This window comes from Mauremys mutica, chromosome 19 (genome assembly GCF_020497125.1).
Source record: "Mauremys mutica isolate MM-2020 ecotype Southern chromosome 19, ASM2049712v1, whole genome shotgun sequence".
Classification (NCBI taxonomy): domain Eukaryota; kingdom Metazoa; phylum Chordata; order Testudines; family Geoemydidae; genus Mauremys; species Mauremys mutica.
The window spans coordinates 25,252,582-25,268,266 of NC_059090.1; the positions used below are offsets into that span (position 1 = coordinate 25,252,582).

The 15,685-nt window shown below is 53.6% G+C and overlaps 2 protein-coding genes across 2 annotated transcripts in view; one reads left to right on the forward strand and one right to left on the reverse strand.

Annotated features, from left to right (window-relative positions):
* Positions 1-3,102, forward strand: part of FAM222B (family with sequence similarity 222 member B) — a 50,535-nt gene extending 47,433 nt beyond the window's left edge. Inside the window, exon 6 of the mRNA XM_044993817.1 lies at positions 1,880-3,102. The gene's annotated coding sequence lies outside the window, so the exon portion shown is untranslated. The remainder of the gene's footprint in view (positions 1-1,879) is intronic.
* Positions 3,103-13,478: 10,376 nt separating this feature from the next.
* On the reverse strand, positions 13,479-14,306 carry LOC123353217 (carbonic anhydrase-like). The gene has a single exon (XM_044994181.1). The coding sequence runs from the start codon at positions 14,304-14,306 to the stop codon at positions 13,479-13,481; it is 828 nt and encodes a 275-aa protein (XP_044850116.1).
* Positions 14,307-15,685: the final 1,379 nt, after the last annotated feature.

Below are 15,685 nucleotides of genomic sequence, written 5' to 3' on the forward strand. Positions count from 1 at the left end.
ATACAAACTATTAACAAGCTAAACCAAAGGCACCAAGCATCGTGCCCAAACGGGTGTAGACTACAAGGAGTTCCAAAGTCTCTAGGGCCTTCTCTGAAGCTCTCCCTTGGTTCAAGTGGGATTAAGCTGAAATGCTGCTTCTCGGCTGGATGCTTGCTTTCATCAGCAAGGGTGCATGTGTGGGTTGTGTTGTAACCTCTTCTCCACTCTGTTGTATGTTGGGAAAGTGTTTGAGTTCTTGATGCAAGGCAGCGCTTGTCAGCTTAGCTCATATCCTGAACTGAAAAGCATTGGCAGATTTTCTGCCTCTTGATCTGGGGGGTGAGGGGGTTAAGAGTGAGGTGAGTGCTGGTGAAGCAGCCCTGCCAAAGTCCTTCCAGATCACAGACCACAGCATTGGTTTAAGTTGTGCAGTCTAATATACATAACACTAGACTTGGCTACTGATGAGCTGTGAATATCCCACTCTAAAGATAATACATTGCTGCAGGATTTCCATATCTGGGTTTTAGCTCCTTGGCATGAGACTGATGAAATCTCTTCACTCTTACTGGTTCTTTTGAGTCTCGAGAGCAGTAGTAGCAAGGTAGAATGTGAGTCATGTCGCCTATTGGCTGTTGCAAGCTGTGTGTTACTCCTACTTTCAGTGATCCATTGGGTTTCCTCTTGGCTGCAATGGCCAAAGAAGATCTTTTGGAAACTTGGCATCTGCATTGCTCCAAGTCTATCAAAACTCCTGTATCCTTCTCAGATTTATTCTTCTTTTCTAGTCAGTCCTAGACTGCATCCTATATTTTTCATGAAGTGCTTCCCTTCAGTGTCTTGGCACCTTATTTTGACATGGGACAATATTTCACTGCCATTTCTAGATGTGTGATCAGACTCCTAATGCTGGTGGGATCTAGCCATGCCGAATGTCACCAGTTGTAAATATGAATGGATCTTTGGCCCTGTGCCTATCGTGATCTGCTGTCCTCCCTGAACAGATGCACACATGGATTTTTACTGGTTATAAAACTCTGCTCTGAATGAGCTGGAGAGGCCAGACTAGATTGTGAGCTCTTTGAGGCAGGCTCTCTCTCTCACTCTGTTTGCATGCCCTGGTCCAAATAAGGAATATGCTTCTCGGTGGGAAATTGCTGTGTTACTTGAGGAACCCAGAGTAGAGCTACACTAGCAATAACTGTTTGAAGTGTGACTATTACTGGCAAATTGTAATAAGTATTGTAATAGTATTTTATCTAACTAATATGACCTAATTTCAAGGCAATTGGGTACAAACTGTTAATTCACTTGGGGCTTCTGATATCCCGAGGACAGACCAAAACTAAAACAGTCAAGTCACACTAGGATATAATTAGTCCCACAATAAAACTTTCTCCTCCTCTGGCCCCTGTCCAAACCTCATATTTCTGAAAAGAAAAGCTCAAACTTTTCCAGTTTTTAAAAGAGAAATTAAAAGCAAGTCTCAAATCCATTTATCAACGTGAAGCAGTAACATCGGAGACATTTTGGCTGAGTGACATTGATTTAATCCATGGGAGTATTGGCACTAGGGAATCTAGTTGTGTTACATGACCATGGATGGCAATTCTAATTAAACCTCCAAGTGATGCCTGCCTTAAGAAACAGCCTTCATCCTTAAACAAGCTGGCAGGCATCATATGGTTTTTTGAAAACTGCTCTGTACATAGATAGCAAAGGCTTAGTAGATTTCAAAAAAGGGTTAGCTATTGATTTAGCTAATGAGAACGCCACAGTTACATTAGGATTATAAAAAAGTGATGCCATGCCTCAGGGCATAAGACAATCACTGACTGTTGTGGGTAAGACATACCCCCTATCAATTAATAATTCCATAATTATCCACTTCTTGCAGCTTCCTCTGAAGCATTTGGTACTGGCCTCTGTCAGAGAAAAGATGCTAAACTAGTGGGGCTACGTCTTAGACACAAGGTAAATCTATATGACACTTTTATTTTAAATTTCCTGGAAGCTTTTATTTAAAACTTGACACTTTGAGAGCTTTCATTTAGTACTAGACAAGCTGAGAATATTTTCCCAAATGCATCCTAAGAGATGGTCTCTGTTTCTTGATTCCTCATAGCGGTTGGCTGTGCTATCCTTGCAGTGGTTTTGCAACCTGGTTTAAAAAAACAATTTTGCAAACATGTTAAGGTTAAGAGGTACTTAAAGATTAATTTGACATTTAAATATATGCATTGCATGAGAAGTGCAAGATTTCCCTAACTGCAAAGTAACTAAGTAAACTGGCATGTCTTAGAGTGCTAAGTTAATCACAAGTTACCAATTTCAGTGGTTATCTTTTTTTATTATTCTTTTTTAAGTGTGATCCTTGGGAGCTATTAAAGCAACACTGTATGGCAAGCTTCACTTTTAAGATTGCAAAGGAATAAAGTGCAAAGTAGCAGTGAAAGCAGAGGTGTAACAAAAATGCTTTGGTAGTGGAAGAAGCATTTCATACTCTCAGGATCATTTCTGCCGGGGTCTGTCCATGGGTCTAGCAAGGTTGTTTTTTCTCTTGCCTGCTGCCCTGGAGCCCTGCATTCTGGCTTTGATTTCTGAATGAATATTGCACCCAAGCAGATAGTACCCTGGCTAGGGGGGATAGCACACCCGTTATCACATGTCCCGTGCTTCTACATCATTTGATAAATAGTTTTGATGTAACATGTATACATGGAGAGGGGGGAGAGCCATCAATGATACGTACGGTAGCACTGCAAATGGTTGCTCCAGCTGGGCACAGGAGTTATGGATGGAAAAACCTGCTAGATAATCTAAACCATCTCCTGTGGCCAAGTGCAGATTGCTTTCTGCATCCTGTTTTGTAATAAATTGTCCTAAGTAGCTGAGCAAAATGCTCAGGAGTTGTCACAGCAGTGGTCTATCTGAAGTCTATCTAGTCCAGTATCCTGTGCCTAACCTGGGCAGTACCAGATACTTAAGAGAAGATGTAAGAAACCATATAGTGCACAATTCTGGCATATCTGTTAGGTTGAAATGTCTTCCTAGCTCTGACGGTGAGTGGTTGGCATGAGGGTTTAAATCCCTTAAATAAAGATGACCTATTTAATGTAACTCTGGATGTGTGCTGATCTACTTAAGTGTCTCCTTTTTGGAATTTCACTTAGGAGGTGATATCGTGTGGCAGAGTTTGAGTTTTTGTTCACTGTGTATACAAGTGTTTCCGTTTTATCAGCTGAAAATGTTTGCCTTTCAGTTTCATTGAATGTCCCTTGCTCATGCTGTAGTGGAGAGGATAAATAGGAGCACCCAATTTACCTGTGCTATATGTATCATTGACTTAATACTCTATTATCTGTGGGCTTATTCACCGCCTCTCTGAATCAGTCTCTCCTATACAAATCCCTCTGCTGTTTAATTCTTTATTGACAGTCTCTAGACTCCTGTTTTTGCTACCTCTCTCTTCAGATGGAGTCATCGCAACTGAACACAATATTCCATCTTCAGTACTGTCTTACGAAATGCACTTTGTGGTACACCGTTACGAAAGAAATAATGACACTAAATTAACTTTATTTTAGTTTCATTTATTTCTAAAAGAACTTACGTTCTTAACTTCAGTGAATGTTTAATTCTAACAGTCCTTTGTAACATTAGTTATGCTATCACACTGCATGCTAGAAGACAGTAAATACTTATAATAGATAAGGCTACAGGAGGTACTGTGTGTGTGAAAGGTGCTACTTTCGTAGTTTCAGTGGAAATAAACACCTACTGTAAGAATAAAACTTGAAATAACACTTCTGGTTCATTTTGGAAAGTAGAAATTGAAAAACCAGCCAAGCATGACACTCATTCTGTACATGTGCAAACTCTCAGACAGTAGAAATTCAGATGAAAAGGGGCCTCAAAACAGTCATGTTGAATCTTGGCTGAAGCAGTGTAAAGCTAGAAGCTTTCGTTAGTGTGGCCCAGTACGCACACATTCACCATTTTGTGTAATTTATGAAGGTTTAAAGGAAACACTCAAACTCCTGAGTCCCATGGACTGGTGGTGGTTACGTCTACACTACAGCTGGAGTGAGCCTCCCAGCCCGGGGAGACACTCATGCTAACGAGGGGGATGTTCCAGCTACGGCAGAGACTTGGGCTAACCACGTGAGCTCACCCCCACCCTATCCTCTGGGTCTGAGCTCCTGTGCCTCACCTGAGTCTCTGCTGGAGCTGCAATGTGCACATAGCTATTTTTAGCATGTCAGTGGAAGTCTGTCTACCTGGGCTGGAGGCTCTCTCCAAGCTGCAGTGCAGACAAACCCAGTGAGACTGTGTATGTTAACACTGCAAAAAAAAACCCACACATTCTGGTTATCCGGCTTGGGTTAAATTATCAGTGACGATAGGGCAGCTCTGCTTTGAACTCAGACTCGCTGAGTAAGTTGAAGTCTGAAGGGTAGCCAACACTCCCCCTACTAACCCAAGTGAAAAGTGGAGTTGTAGTGCCTGTGCTTCTGTTTAACTTGGTAGCTGACTCCAGTTAAGAACACAGGGATTTTTGCACTGTAAACATATCTTTAGGCTCCTAAGTACCTGAGCCGCTTTTGAAAATGGGGCTTACGAGTCTAAATAGCTCATAGAGGTAATTGTAATATCTGTAGATGTAGCATTGTCAGGACTCAAAGGTACAAAAGTTTCAGGGAGAATAACTGGACTTGGTGTAGGATTGGCTCGACTGGTTAGGAGTAGGAGTCACAACCCCAACTGAGGAGCACGGGTCGGTATTGGGCCCACAAAGGGAGCTTTAAGTCACTGCTGAGCTTCCTCGAATCAGGCTATCCTGGCGTTGGTCCAGGCTCCAGTGCAACTCAGAGCAGCCTTCAGGATGCTTTCAGTTCTTGACTGCATTTGGCCCCAAAGAGGCTGTTCCAGCTGCTGAGGTCACCAAGGTGCAGCCGGCAGGACAGTAGTGTAGGAGTCGCTAAGCTGTTCCATGTCACAAGAGGCTCCCCTATGCTGGTGCGATCTGTCAGGTGCAAGTTAAATCAGTCCAGGAACAAAATCTACTTGCCCATTGTTTCCAATAATAAATGTACTTTCCCTTGCCTGTTCTGGTTCAGTAGGATTTCACAGGGCTGGTTCAGGGGTTTGTATTGTTAATATAGACTGCAGGAGTGTGAGTGACTCACCTGGAAGCGCCTGACCCTGCGTGTTTGATATTTCAGCCTTAATGTTGAATGAACAGTTTTTAAATTGATAATTAAATTGTAACTCTCCCCTCTATAGATCTTAGAATGGTCACAAACCTTTCTAAAACCATCAGCAGTCTGCAGTGTGTTCAAGTGGTCTCAGCTGGATGACTTGATTCTCCTCTATTTCACTAGCCACATTTAAGTGAAATTAATTCCTGCAATAGGGTCTTGCTCCCAATCAATACCAGGGCATGCAGCTATATTGTGGGGTTTTTTTTAGACTTTTGTCTGTCTCCCATCTCTCAACTGTTCCTTATTATTTGGAGAGTAGTTCCACCTCTTGGATCTGCATTTCCCTCCCTGCACCCAAAATGTCCTGCTGGTTTTGGTGCATGTATCTAATAAGTATTTGTACCTAATGCTACTAGAGGTTCAGTTTGCAGCCGTTTTCAGCTCCCTGGTTTGGCTGGCTCGGTGGAAAGGGAGCATGTGCAGTCTGACTGTAAGAAGGAAACTAGCCCCTCTCCTGTAAGATGAGATCAGACGGCTCTAGGATTCATTATGGTAGGGCTGCACTGAACAAAAAGAAATCCCTTTACAGCAAGTTTAGCCCCGAGTGCAGCTTATTCAGCCTCCTTTTGCTTTCTAAATCTCTAGGCTCTCACTTAAAGGCAGGTATTTCAATAGTGTTTCTTTGCATGTCCTAGGTGACCTACAACATTTTTTTTTAAAGTCACCCTCCTTTCCACTGAGCCCAATAAATTGCTCTCCATTTAAATGATGGAGCAGATCAAACGGGGCTGAATTTGGCTAAGATGTTCAACCTCAGCCAGGCTGATTATGGTGAGGTGTGGGGTGATCGGTAGTGACAGACTGCAGGCAGAGAAGGAGGAGAATGATCCTGTTGCATCTGCCATGCTTGATGGGAAAATATACATCCACAAAAGCTCTCATGTATGTGCTGGAAAGCACCTTGGAAAAGACCACTGTAAGGGAGAGGCTCAGGTCTGAGTGCTGTCTGAGGTGGACACAGAATGAGGGGAAGGCAAGGCTGATTAGCAGCAGGGCCTGGCAAGCACGGAGGCCCACCAGCCATGCAGTTGTGACTAATAGCTCAGACAACTTCTTAAGCAGCTTGTTCGCTAGGCAAGGGCTGCTGCAGGACCGAAGTGATTAAGCTATTACATGGATGCTGCTGCTGCTGCAGTGTCTCTGATGTGACAGGGCCCTAGTGAAGTAGGGAGGTGGCTGTTTATAGGTGCTCTGCAAAAGCTTAAACTGGCCTATGAATGACTGATAACTGTTAGCCTGATTGGGCTCCTGCTCTCGATCTCTATCCTCCTTGGACTGTGACAACTAGTGCATTGAAAACAGCAAAAACAGGAGGAGGAAGCTGGATGTAGTGCAGGTGGGCAACTGCTATCACCTTTGAAATGGCCAAGGAGAGATTGAAAATGACCAGCTAAACTGCTTTTTAGTGTCCATTTTTTCTAGCTACACGTCTTCCATTACCAGTCCTTGGTGAAATGTTCTGGTGGAAGGAGTTTGGGGCTCTGTCATCGAGGTATGGAGACATCTCTCCTAACCCCCCCCCCCACTCTTTAACACAGTTGACCTTTCTGAGCGGGTGTCTTGACCCCGTCCATGCCTATGTGCTGAAGCAGCATTCTTTTACAAACACCATGCCAGGGAGCTCACTGGAGAGTCTTCTACCGCACTCATCTCTGGGATATCTAAGCACCTTGGTACATGGCATGTGCTGCAGCAGTGGAGGTATATTTTTGCCTGATGTACATAGGCTATTACAACAGTGAAGCAATTAACCCCATCCTGACCAACAATAATGACTAGGACAGACAAGGTAGCAGTTTGCCCTTCTAGCAAGCAGTCCAATAGCTCTGTTCTGCCTCCCGCAGCCTGAGTGTTTTCCTTTGATAATTTACAGAAAACAGTGAGTTCTCTGAAGCCCAGATGTGGTTCTCTGCCTTTTAGTGAGGTTTTTATCAGGATCGGAATATAATTGGCACAGTTAGGAAATGTCACTGCAGTTTAAAGACAGGTGAAGTGTCTCATACTGTATGTGGGAGCTTCCTAGAAATCCCTGTGCCTCTCCTCTTGCTGTCAGTCACCTAGCAAAGTGGTGCTGGTCAGACCTGAGGTGCCTGGAGCCATGAGCTCACAGGATGGGCTAGGGGCAGGAGTGTGTTGTCACAGCTGTGTGGGATAGGACTGAGGTGACAGGGTTGCATTGCGTTGACACAGCTGCTGGGTGGGAGGGGGCCTTGGCCTAGGCTGGTGCACTGGCAGAGCTGTATGCTCTGGGGGAGGAGGTCACCCTGAGCATGGAGGTCTGTTGGCAGAGCTGAGTGGGAAGAAGTTTATGCAACACTTGCTACACCTGTTGCAATGCACTTGAAAAAAAAATGGGGTGAAGGTAACATTTCAGCAGAGTTGGCTGCTTTAGAGAGATTAGCTAAGTGCAAAGGGCTTTCTTTTTGCCGGTATCCGCCACAAAGGGTTACAATACTTCCCTCCTCCTGCATTGCAAATGAGCTGGTAAAGCCAGACTGGCCTTCAGCCTGCCTTAATGCTAAACCACTACACCGAGTAAACACCAGCCCCATCCCAGTCCATGCCCACTGGCTCTCCAATGGTTGGGGTTCTTTGGCAGTGGGAGAATGGCCGTGCTAGCTTGGTCAGAATGCCCTAGTGGCTAGAACTGGGAACTGCTCAGGGCGCCTGTGGCTCTGCTACTGCCTTTGGGGTTTGGGACAAGTTTCTCCAGGTGTAAAATACACACAGTGCTTTGAGAGCCCTGCATGAAAGAGCCTAGGCCCATGCAAAGCATTGTGCTTGTTTTCTTTGTTTTGCAGTGGTGCTCGGAGCCCCACTGTGTGAGGCACTTACAGCTGGTACCTGTGGAAAATGTAATAGGCTTTTAGGAGTGGAGCTAGCCAGCTCCCCGCCCCCTGCTTCCTCCCTCCTCTTTGGAGAGCTTCTGGGGGTGACAGGCCTCTGATGTGAGAGGGAGCTGTTCTCTCCTCACCATCTCTCCCTCCTCAGTTGGCTTACAAACTAGCCCTGTTTGGAGTGGAGGGGGACCTGGCAAACAGACCCTTGCACCACTAGTAATGGTGAATGGAGGTAATTTCTACCCATCTGGCCTCCAAATGCCCCTTGAGAATGTCAAGGTAAGTGATTCCCTCCCTCCCCAATGGCGAGGTGGCTGGGAGGAGGTGAAACGCTATGGAAGTGTGCATTGTATCTTTGGGTGGGGGGGGTCACTGGAGTTCTCTCCCTCTCGCTTGATTTTGTGCTGAACGTGGGGGAGGCAGTTGGCTGAGACTGTCCCAGCAGTTCTCAGAGGGAAAGCGGTGGAGGTAATACTCTAATGCTCTAGAATAACCGGGGGTGGGGGGGGGAGATTACTGAGCCAATGTAGGGTCGGTGAGCTCTGGCCATATGAACTGACCGCAGGGATGGTGATGTACAAGCCTATATAATAAAGAGCTGATGGGTTGAATAATAGGAACTGTGTGTTCCTGGCAGGCGAAGGAGGGGCTGTTCTCCACCAATGGCCATATCCCTGTAGTGCTGCCCACACTGCCGGAATAATTGGTCTTGGCACCAGGGCGCTTCACACATTACTGGGGTTCATACCATCTGCTTCAGTCCAATGTCACATCCAAAATACTCGGGTGTCTAGCTCTCTGTGTGGTGATGATCCCAGGCCCTAGCAGAGGTGGGTACTTCAAATTGCTTGTCCAGAGCAGGGATGTGCAGGGAGGGGGGTTGGCCTGTTTCTGTCCCCCTGGCAGGCTACTGCAGAAAAAGCAACTAATTTCATTGGCTCTCTTGACCTAAAGAAGAAACTGGTCAGAGGTCCAGGGTCTGAGCTACTGGAGTAAAGGATGCAAAACTACTGTAGGCAAGGCTGACACCCTCCCTGGCTTAGGGCCTTAGAACAGCATTTCCCAACCTGGGATGTGCCAGACTAGCCTCGAAGATGTGAGACAGACAGCAGATCATTGCAGCCTCTCCTGCCTCCACAGATCCTCAAACCATGCTGCTGTGTCTGAAATGAGCAGTAGTTTCTTGATGCTTCCTTTCCTCCCTGCTTTGAGACTGACCCTTCACAGGGCTGGGCTGGCCCTAGGAGCAGCTTTGGCATGCAGATGACAGGATCAGGAAGCAGCTTGCCAGCCCACACTCTGTATGTGTGCTGCTGCAACTCCTAGCTGGAGTATTTTAGATCTAGGCAGACACATGAGCCACTCATCCACTAATCCATCCCTTTTCATTTCGAATTGGGGTAAACCTGCGGCTGTTTGGATGGCGCTCCAACCCTCTTGCACTGACTTGCAGTGTGGGCTTGGACCAGCCAGCCTGTGTGGGTTCCCTGGCCGGCCGAGGTGCTACTCACTCACCCCCAGCCTGTGTGGGGTCCCTGGCCAGCCGAGGTGCTACTCACTCACCCCCCAGCCTGTGTGGGGTCCCTGGCCAGCTGAGGTGCTACTCACTCACCCCCCAGCCTGTGTGGGGTCCCTGGCCGGCCAAGGTGCTACTCACTCACTCACCCCCAGCCTGTGTGGGGTCCCTGGCCAGCTGAGGTGCTACTCACTCACCCCCAGCATGTGTGGGGTCCCTGGCCGGCCGAGGTGCTACTCACTCACTCACTCCCCAGCCTGTGTGGGGTCCCTGGCCGGCCGAGGTGCTACTCACTCACACACCCCCAGCCTGTGTGGGGTCCCTGGCCGGCCGAGGTGCTACTCACTCACTCACCCCCAGCCTGTGTGGGGTCCCTGGCTGGCCGAGGTGCTACTCACTTACTCCCCAGCCTGTGTGGGGTCCCTGGCCGGCCGAGGTGCTACTCACTCACTCACCCCCAGCCTGTGTGGGGTCCCTGGCCGGCCGAGGTGCTACTCACTCACTCACCCCCAGCCTGTGTGGGGTCCCTGGCTGGCCGAGGTGCTACTCACTTACTCCCCAGCCTGTGTGGGGTCCCTGGCCGGCCGAGGTGCTACTCACTCACTCACCCCCAGCCTGTGTGGGGTCCCTGGCCAGCCGAGGTGCTACTCACTCACCCCCAGCCTGTGTGGGGTCCCTGGCCGGCCGAGGTGCTACTCACTCACTCACCCCCAGCCTGTGTGGGGTCCCTGGCCGGCCGAGGTGCTACTCACTCACTCACTCCCCAGCCTGTGTGGGGTCCCTGGCCGGCCGAGGTGCTACTCACTCACTCACCCCCAGCCTGTGTGGGGTCCCTGGCCGGCCGAGGTGCTACTCACTCACTCACCCCCAGCCTGTGTGGGGTCCCTGGCCGGCCGAGGTGCTACTCACTCACTCACCCCCAGCCTGTGTGGGGTCCCTGGCCGGCCGAGGTGCTACTCACTCACTCACCCCCAGCCTGTGTGGGGTCCCGGGCCGGCCGAGGTGCTACTCACTCACTCACCCCCAGCCTGTGTGGGGTCCCTGGCCGGCCGAGGTGCTACTCACTCACTCACTCCCCAGCCTGTGTGGGTTCCCGGGCCGGCCGAGGTGCTACTCACTCACTCACTCCCCAGCCTGTGTGGGGTCCCGGGCCGGCCGAGGTGCTACTCACTCACTCACTCCCCAGCCTGTGTGGGGTCCCGGGCCGGCCGAGGTGCTACTCACTCACTCACTCCCCAGCCTGTGTGGGTTCCCGGGCCGGCCGAGGTGCTACTCACTCACTCACTCCCCAGCCTGTGTGGGGTCCCGGGCCGGCCGAGGTGCTACTCACTCACTCACTCCCCAGCCTGTGTGGGGTCCCTGGCCGGCCGAGGTGCTACTCACTCACTCACTCCCCAGCCTGTGTGGGGGCCCTGGCCGGCCAAGGTGCTACTCACTCACTCACCCCCAGCCTGTGTGGGTTCCCGGGCCGGCCGAGGTGCTACTCACTCACTCACCCCCAGCCTGTGTGGGGTCCCTGGCCGGCCGAGGTGCTACTCACTCACTCACTCACTCCCCAGCCTGTGTGGGGTCCCGGGCCGGCCGAGGTGCTACTCACTCACTCACTCACTCCCCAGCCTGCTGGGAGGGTTCCTTGTTGAAGTCTCTGCACAGTGCGGTGTATAATTGGAGCCTCACTGCTCCTGCCAACTCTCACTACAGCTGGATTCTAACAACATGTGCCCCTGTTGCTGTCTGGGTTTTGTTCTGGCTATTTGCCTAAGTGGGTTTTCTGCTACTGCTGGGTGGTTTAGAAAGGCTATTTTCCTCCTGAGTTACAGTGTGTTTATAAATCCTCTATACAAACACTCCCCTTTCAAACAAGCCTCTCTCAGCTCAGGGAGTGAATGTGAAGAGAGGGAAGTTAATGTGCTGATGTTTCCCAACGCAAATTGACTGGACACATTTTGTGCCCTGCCACTTTAACTCTTCATGCAGTGTAACCCCCCCACACACACACCCCTGTAAAGGGAGCTGCTGTGGTGGCCTGGGGGAGTAGAGATCACAGTAACAGGCTCCTGTTGCTGCAGCTATCGCAGCAATATTTGAATGCACAGAGAGGAGGATGTGTTAGTGCTCACAGAATGGGCCTGACCATTTGGGGGCTACTGGCTCAGCTATAGATTTTAGTGAGTCATTGAGGTACTTGCACTTCTGTGCCTTGCGTCCCCCCTTGCTAAGAAAGGAAATGGCTTCTAAACTAACTGCTGGTTGTAGAGTGCTGGGAGCGCCTCTGCTGAACGGCAGACGTACAAAGTAATACACTATTGCCATGCTCAGCTTGTCCCTATTGCAGGGGGTCCTGCTTTCCCCGGTGCCAGCTAGTTCACCTGCCTGGCAGCTGGCCTTTCGCCCGAGCAGCTCAGCTCAGCTCTCAGGCCCGTAGAGGGGTGGTGCTGTCAGGGGCTCGAGTTGGCTTCTTTCCTATTGCATTTGCAGGCCTGCTCTACCCTGTGTCCCCGTCACCCAATTTCCCATCTCCCCTGGGTCTCCCAGCCTAAGTCTGCCTGGCTTTTCCAAACCCCCAGACTTCTGAGCCTGCTGTTCCTTCTCTCTCTTGCTCTGCTGTAGCTAATGTTCCCTCCCCGCTAGGAACAGTTCAGCCCTTTGGCCTGGCTCGGAGGCTTCCCTGCCTGGGCCAATTCTGTTGTCATTTGTTTTCTTGTGCTGCCCCCTGGTGGTCTAAGTCTTCCATCACCCTGGCTTTCTGGAGGGATGCTGCTGCGGCTGGCCAGGGCCTTCTGGTACCAGCTTTGCACTCAGAGCTGCCCCCTGCTCCCTGGGGGTTGTGGGCATGGTCCCATGAAGCCATCCTCATTCGATACAGTCTCTCTCCCTCTCTTGCCCATGGAGCTGAGCAGCTGCCTATCCCCAGAGTTCTGTTTGGGGTTGTTTTCAGACCCGCACCAGCCCGGGGCTAGCGGGGAGTCTGCTGCTGCCCAGGAGGTTGCTAGAGACCCCTGGGCCTGCGTCTCCCCTTCCCCCTCGTGTCCTAGTTCGAGCTGTTGCTGTCCTAAGGAGGCCAAAAAAGCCCCTCTTGCAGTTCCTGCTGCAGGGGGTGGTCTGGGCCGGGGCTGCCTGCTGCTAGCGCTGTGGGCTCCGGCCCTGGGAGTTTGACCCCGGGGGGTGGCAGAGTGTTGGACTCCAAGGCCCCTTGAATGGCAGCTCCCTGAAGAGCTCACCTGTGCTGGGTGGGGCCGATGTCGAAGCTGTAGGAGTGAAACCCACATCAGGCTGGCTGACTGCCAGCCCGGAGCCACGTGCCCAGTTTGGGTGTATTGAGATACTGAACTGCCTTTAACTGCACTGTGTGGTCCCGTCCCCCGGGTGTGTGACGCTATAAGTGCCCCAGTCCCCAGTCAGGGGCGGTAGGCTGGGCTCTCCGGGGCTGTCTTACAACCCCTGTGGGCTCTTTACCCCCGTTGGGGGGGCTGCAGGGTGCTGCCCTGGGGTGAATGTTAAAGCTTCAGCAGGGGGTGCGGGTCTCTCTCGTTCCTAACGTGCGGGGACGAGCCCTTCCCCAGCCTTGCTGTAGGGGGGGGTGGGTGGGTGGGTGTGGGGGTGTGTGTGTGTGTGTGTGTGTGTGTGTGTGTCACACACACACACCCCGCCACTCGGGGAAGGTTAGCGTAGGGCCAGAGCCGTTGTCCCAGTGCTGGCGGAGATTTGTGCCTGCCCGGCAGTTCCCTCTCCAGCGCCCCTGCCCCCAGGATCCCCCCCCCCGGCTCCGCTGCGCCCCTCGCTGAGGGCAGAGGCCGCTGCCCCTGGGCGGGGGGAAGGAGGCAGCCTGGGAGCAGCGTGGCAGGGCGTTTATTGAGCCGCCCGGGGCCCTGGCGCTCAGCGGAAGCTGGCCCGCAGCTCCCGGCCGTGCAGCGGCTGGCACGGCCGCCAGTTGTCCTGCAGCGGGCAGGGCGGCTCGCCGGCCGCGCTGCTCAGGAGGCCGCGCAGGGCGCCCAGCTGCTCGGCGCCGATGGCCACGGGCTCCCGCAGCACCAGCCAGGTGACGCTCTCCAGCAGCGGCGGGGTGGTCAGCGAGCCCGGGTACGTCCAGAAGTCGGCGCAGGCGGGCAGCAGCTCCCGCGGCCGGAGGGCGGGGCAGGGCGCCTGGGTGCCCCGGGTGCGCACGGAGCCCAGCGCCCCCAGCAGCGGCTGCAGGGCCGGGCAGGGCGGGCCCAGGCGCAGCAGCACGGCCACCACGGCCAGCCCGTCGGGGCGGCCCAGCGCCTCGCTCAGCCGCGGGTAGCGGGCCCGCCAGTGCACCAGGTGCAGCTCGGCCGGGAAGCGGCGCCCCTCCAGCGTGTGCTCCGAGCCCTGCTCCGGCCCCGAGCCCCAGTGCAGGTGGAGCTGGGCCAGGCGGTAGGGGCCCGCCAGGGGCCCCCCGGCCAGCGCCGCGCCCTCCGCGAACGGCACCTGCACCGTGTGCCCGTTGTTGGCGATGCTCTGCGCCGCCGCCGCCTCGTAGCCGAACTGCAGCGGCCGCAGGGCGGCGTCGTAGCGGGTGTCCTGGGCCCGGATGTCCACGGGGGACTGGCGCCGCCCGCGGGCCAGGGGGAAGCGCTCATGCCAGCGCTCCGGGCCGTCCTCCGGGCCGTAGCCCCACGCGGGGGCCGGGGCTCCGCCTGCGCCCCTGGGGCCGGGCCTGCCGCAGCAGCCCAAGCAGCTCATGGGGACCCGGCCGGGGCGCGACTGTCCGCTCAGCGCCCTGTCACAGCCGCGTGTCCCGCTCCCGGCCGGGCCCCGCGGGGCGGCGCACCCTGCAAAACCCGGACTCCTCTGCCGCACCCCCGCCTGGCCCACGCGGCTCCGCACGGAGCTCCGGCTTGTGATTTCTGGGTAGCCTCTTCTCAAACTCCGCAACAGCTGGAGGAGCTGCTGTCCCCCGGCCCGGGGTGTGTGTAACCACTGCCCCAAAGGCTCCCTGCCTCTGCCCTGGTCCCCCACCCCCAGCCCTGCGCACAGGCCTGGAGCGCAGCTGGAGAGACCAGTCCCTTCCTCCTGACTCATGCTCCCTTCCCTGGGGGTTTCTGTCTCCCCTTGCCCCCCAGCCTCCCTGGAGGATCCCCCCAGGCAGGTCCACTGGGATCCCCACACGTCCTGGAGGATCCCCCGGGGCAGGGGCTGGGACGGGGGTTCTCTCTGCTGGAAGTATGTTTATTTTCTCCTCTCCTGTTTCTAGCATGTGCTCTGAATGCTCCCAGCCAAGGGCCAGGAGCAGCCCAGGACCCACCCACCTGGGCCTCTCACCCACTCGGAGGCCCCACGCCCACTTGACCAGTTGTTGCACCTGCCCTGGCGTGAGACACACTTCAGAGGTTTTTCCACCCTGTTCAACAAGGCAGGGAAGCAAAGGCTCCTGGAGCCCCCCACCCCAGGGGGCCAGCACTTCCCAGCCCCGCCAGGCATCTGTCCCAGCTCCCCTTGCAGCCTGTGCCTGCCGCTCTCGGTCACCTGCACATGCTCCAGCCCCAGGAGCCTGCAGGATTTTCCTCTCCAAAAGCCGGGGAGGTCATGCAGTGCCACAGTGTGAACGGACAGACACCCGTTGGGGCTGCTCTCGGTACCGCTCCAGCACTGGGAGGATTAGCCAGGATTGGAAGGGTGGTTGCTGCCTGAGTGGGAGGCGCTGGCCGATTCCACGGAGCCCTGTGGTCACACTGCTGGAGACAGATGCCGTATTGGGATGGGGGCTTGCCCCAGCTTAGGGCAGCTCCCTGTTCAGCTGCAGTGCCTGTCCCATGGGTGGGGGTTGCGGCGAGGTCCCCTTCCCATTGCTGGAGCTGCCTGCTGAGGCCCCGGCTGTCACACGGGCCAGTGGACCTTGGTTTCCTCCCACTGCCCCTGCCACCCAGCCGGCGTCAGGAAGTGGGAGGGCCCGTCTGAGCACAGGACAGCTTAGCCAAGGTCCGGTCCAGTGGGAGGATGGGATAGTCTGGGGTTCAGGGGGGTGGTCGGGGACAGTTTGGGGTTCGGCTGTGGAGCATGGGAGAAGGCCTGGGGTTCACCTCACAGGGTGGTTGCTATTCCTGCATCCCAAGCGCCCAAGC

Bases quoted from the DNA above. Each gene is read 5' to 3' on its own strand.
- LOC123353217 (XM_044994181.1), bottom strand. From the start codon at position 14,306: ATGAGCTGCTTGGGCTGCTGCGGCAGGCCCGGCCCCAGGGGCGCAGGC.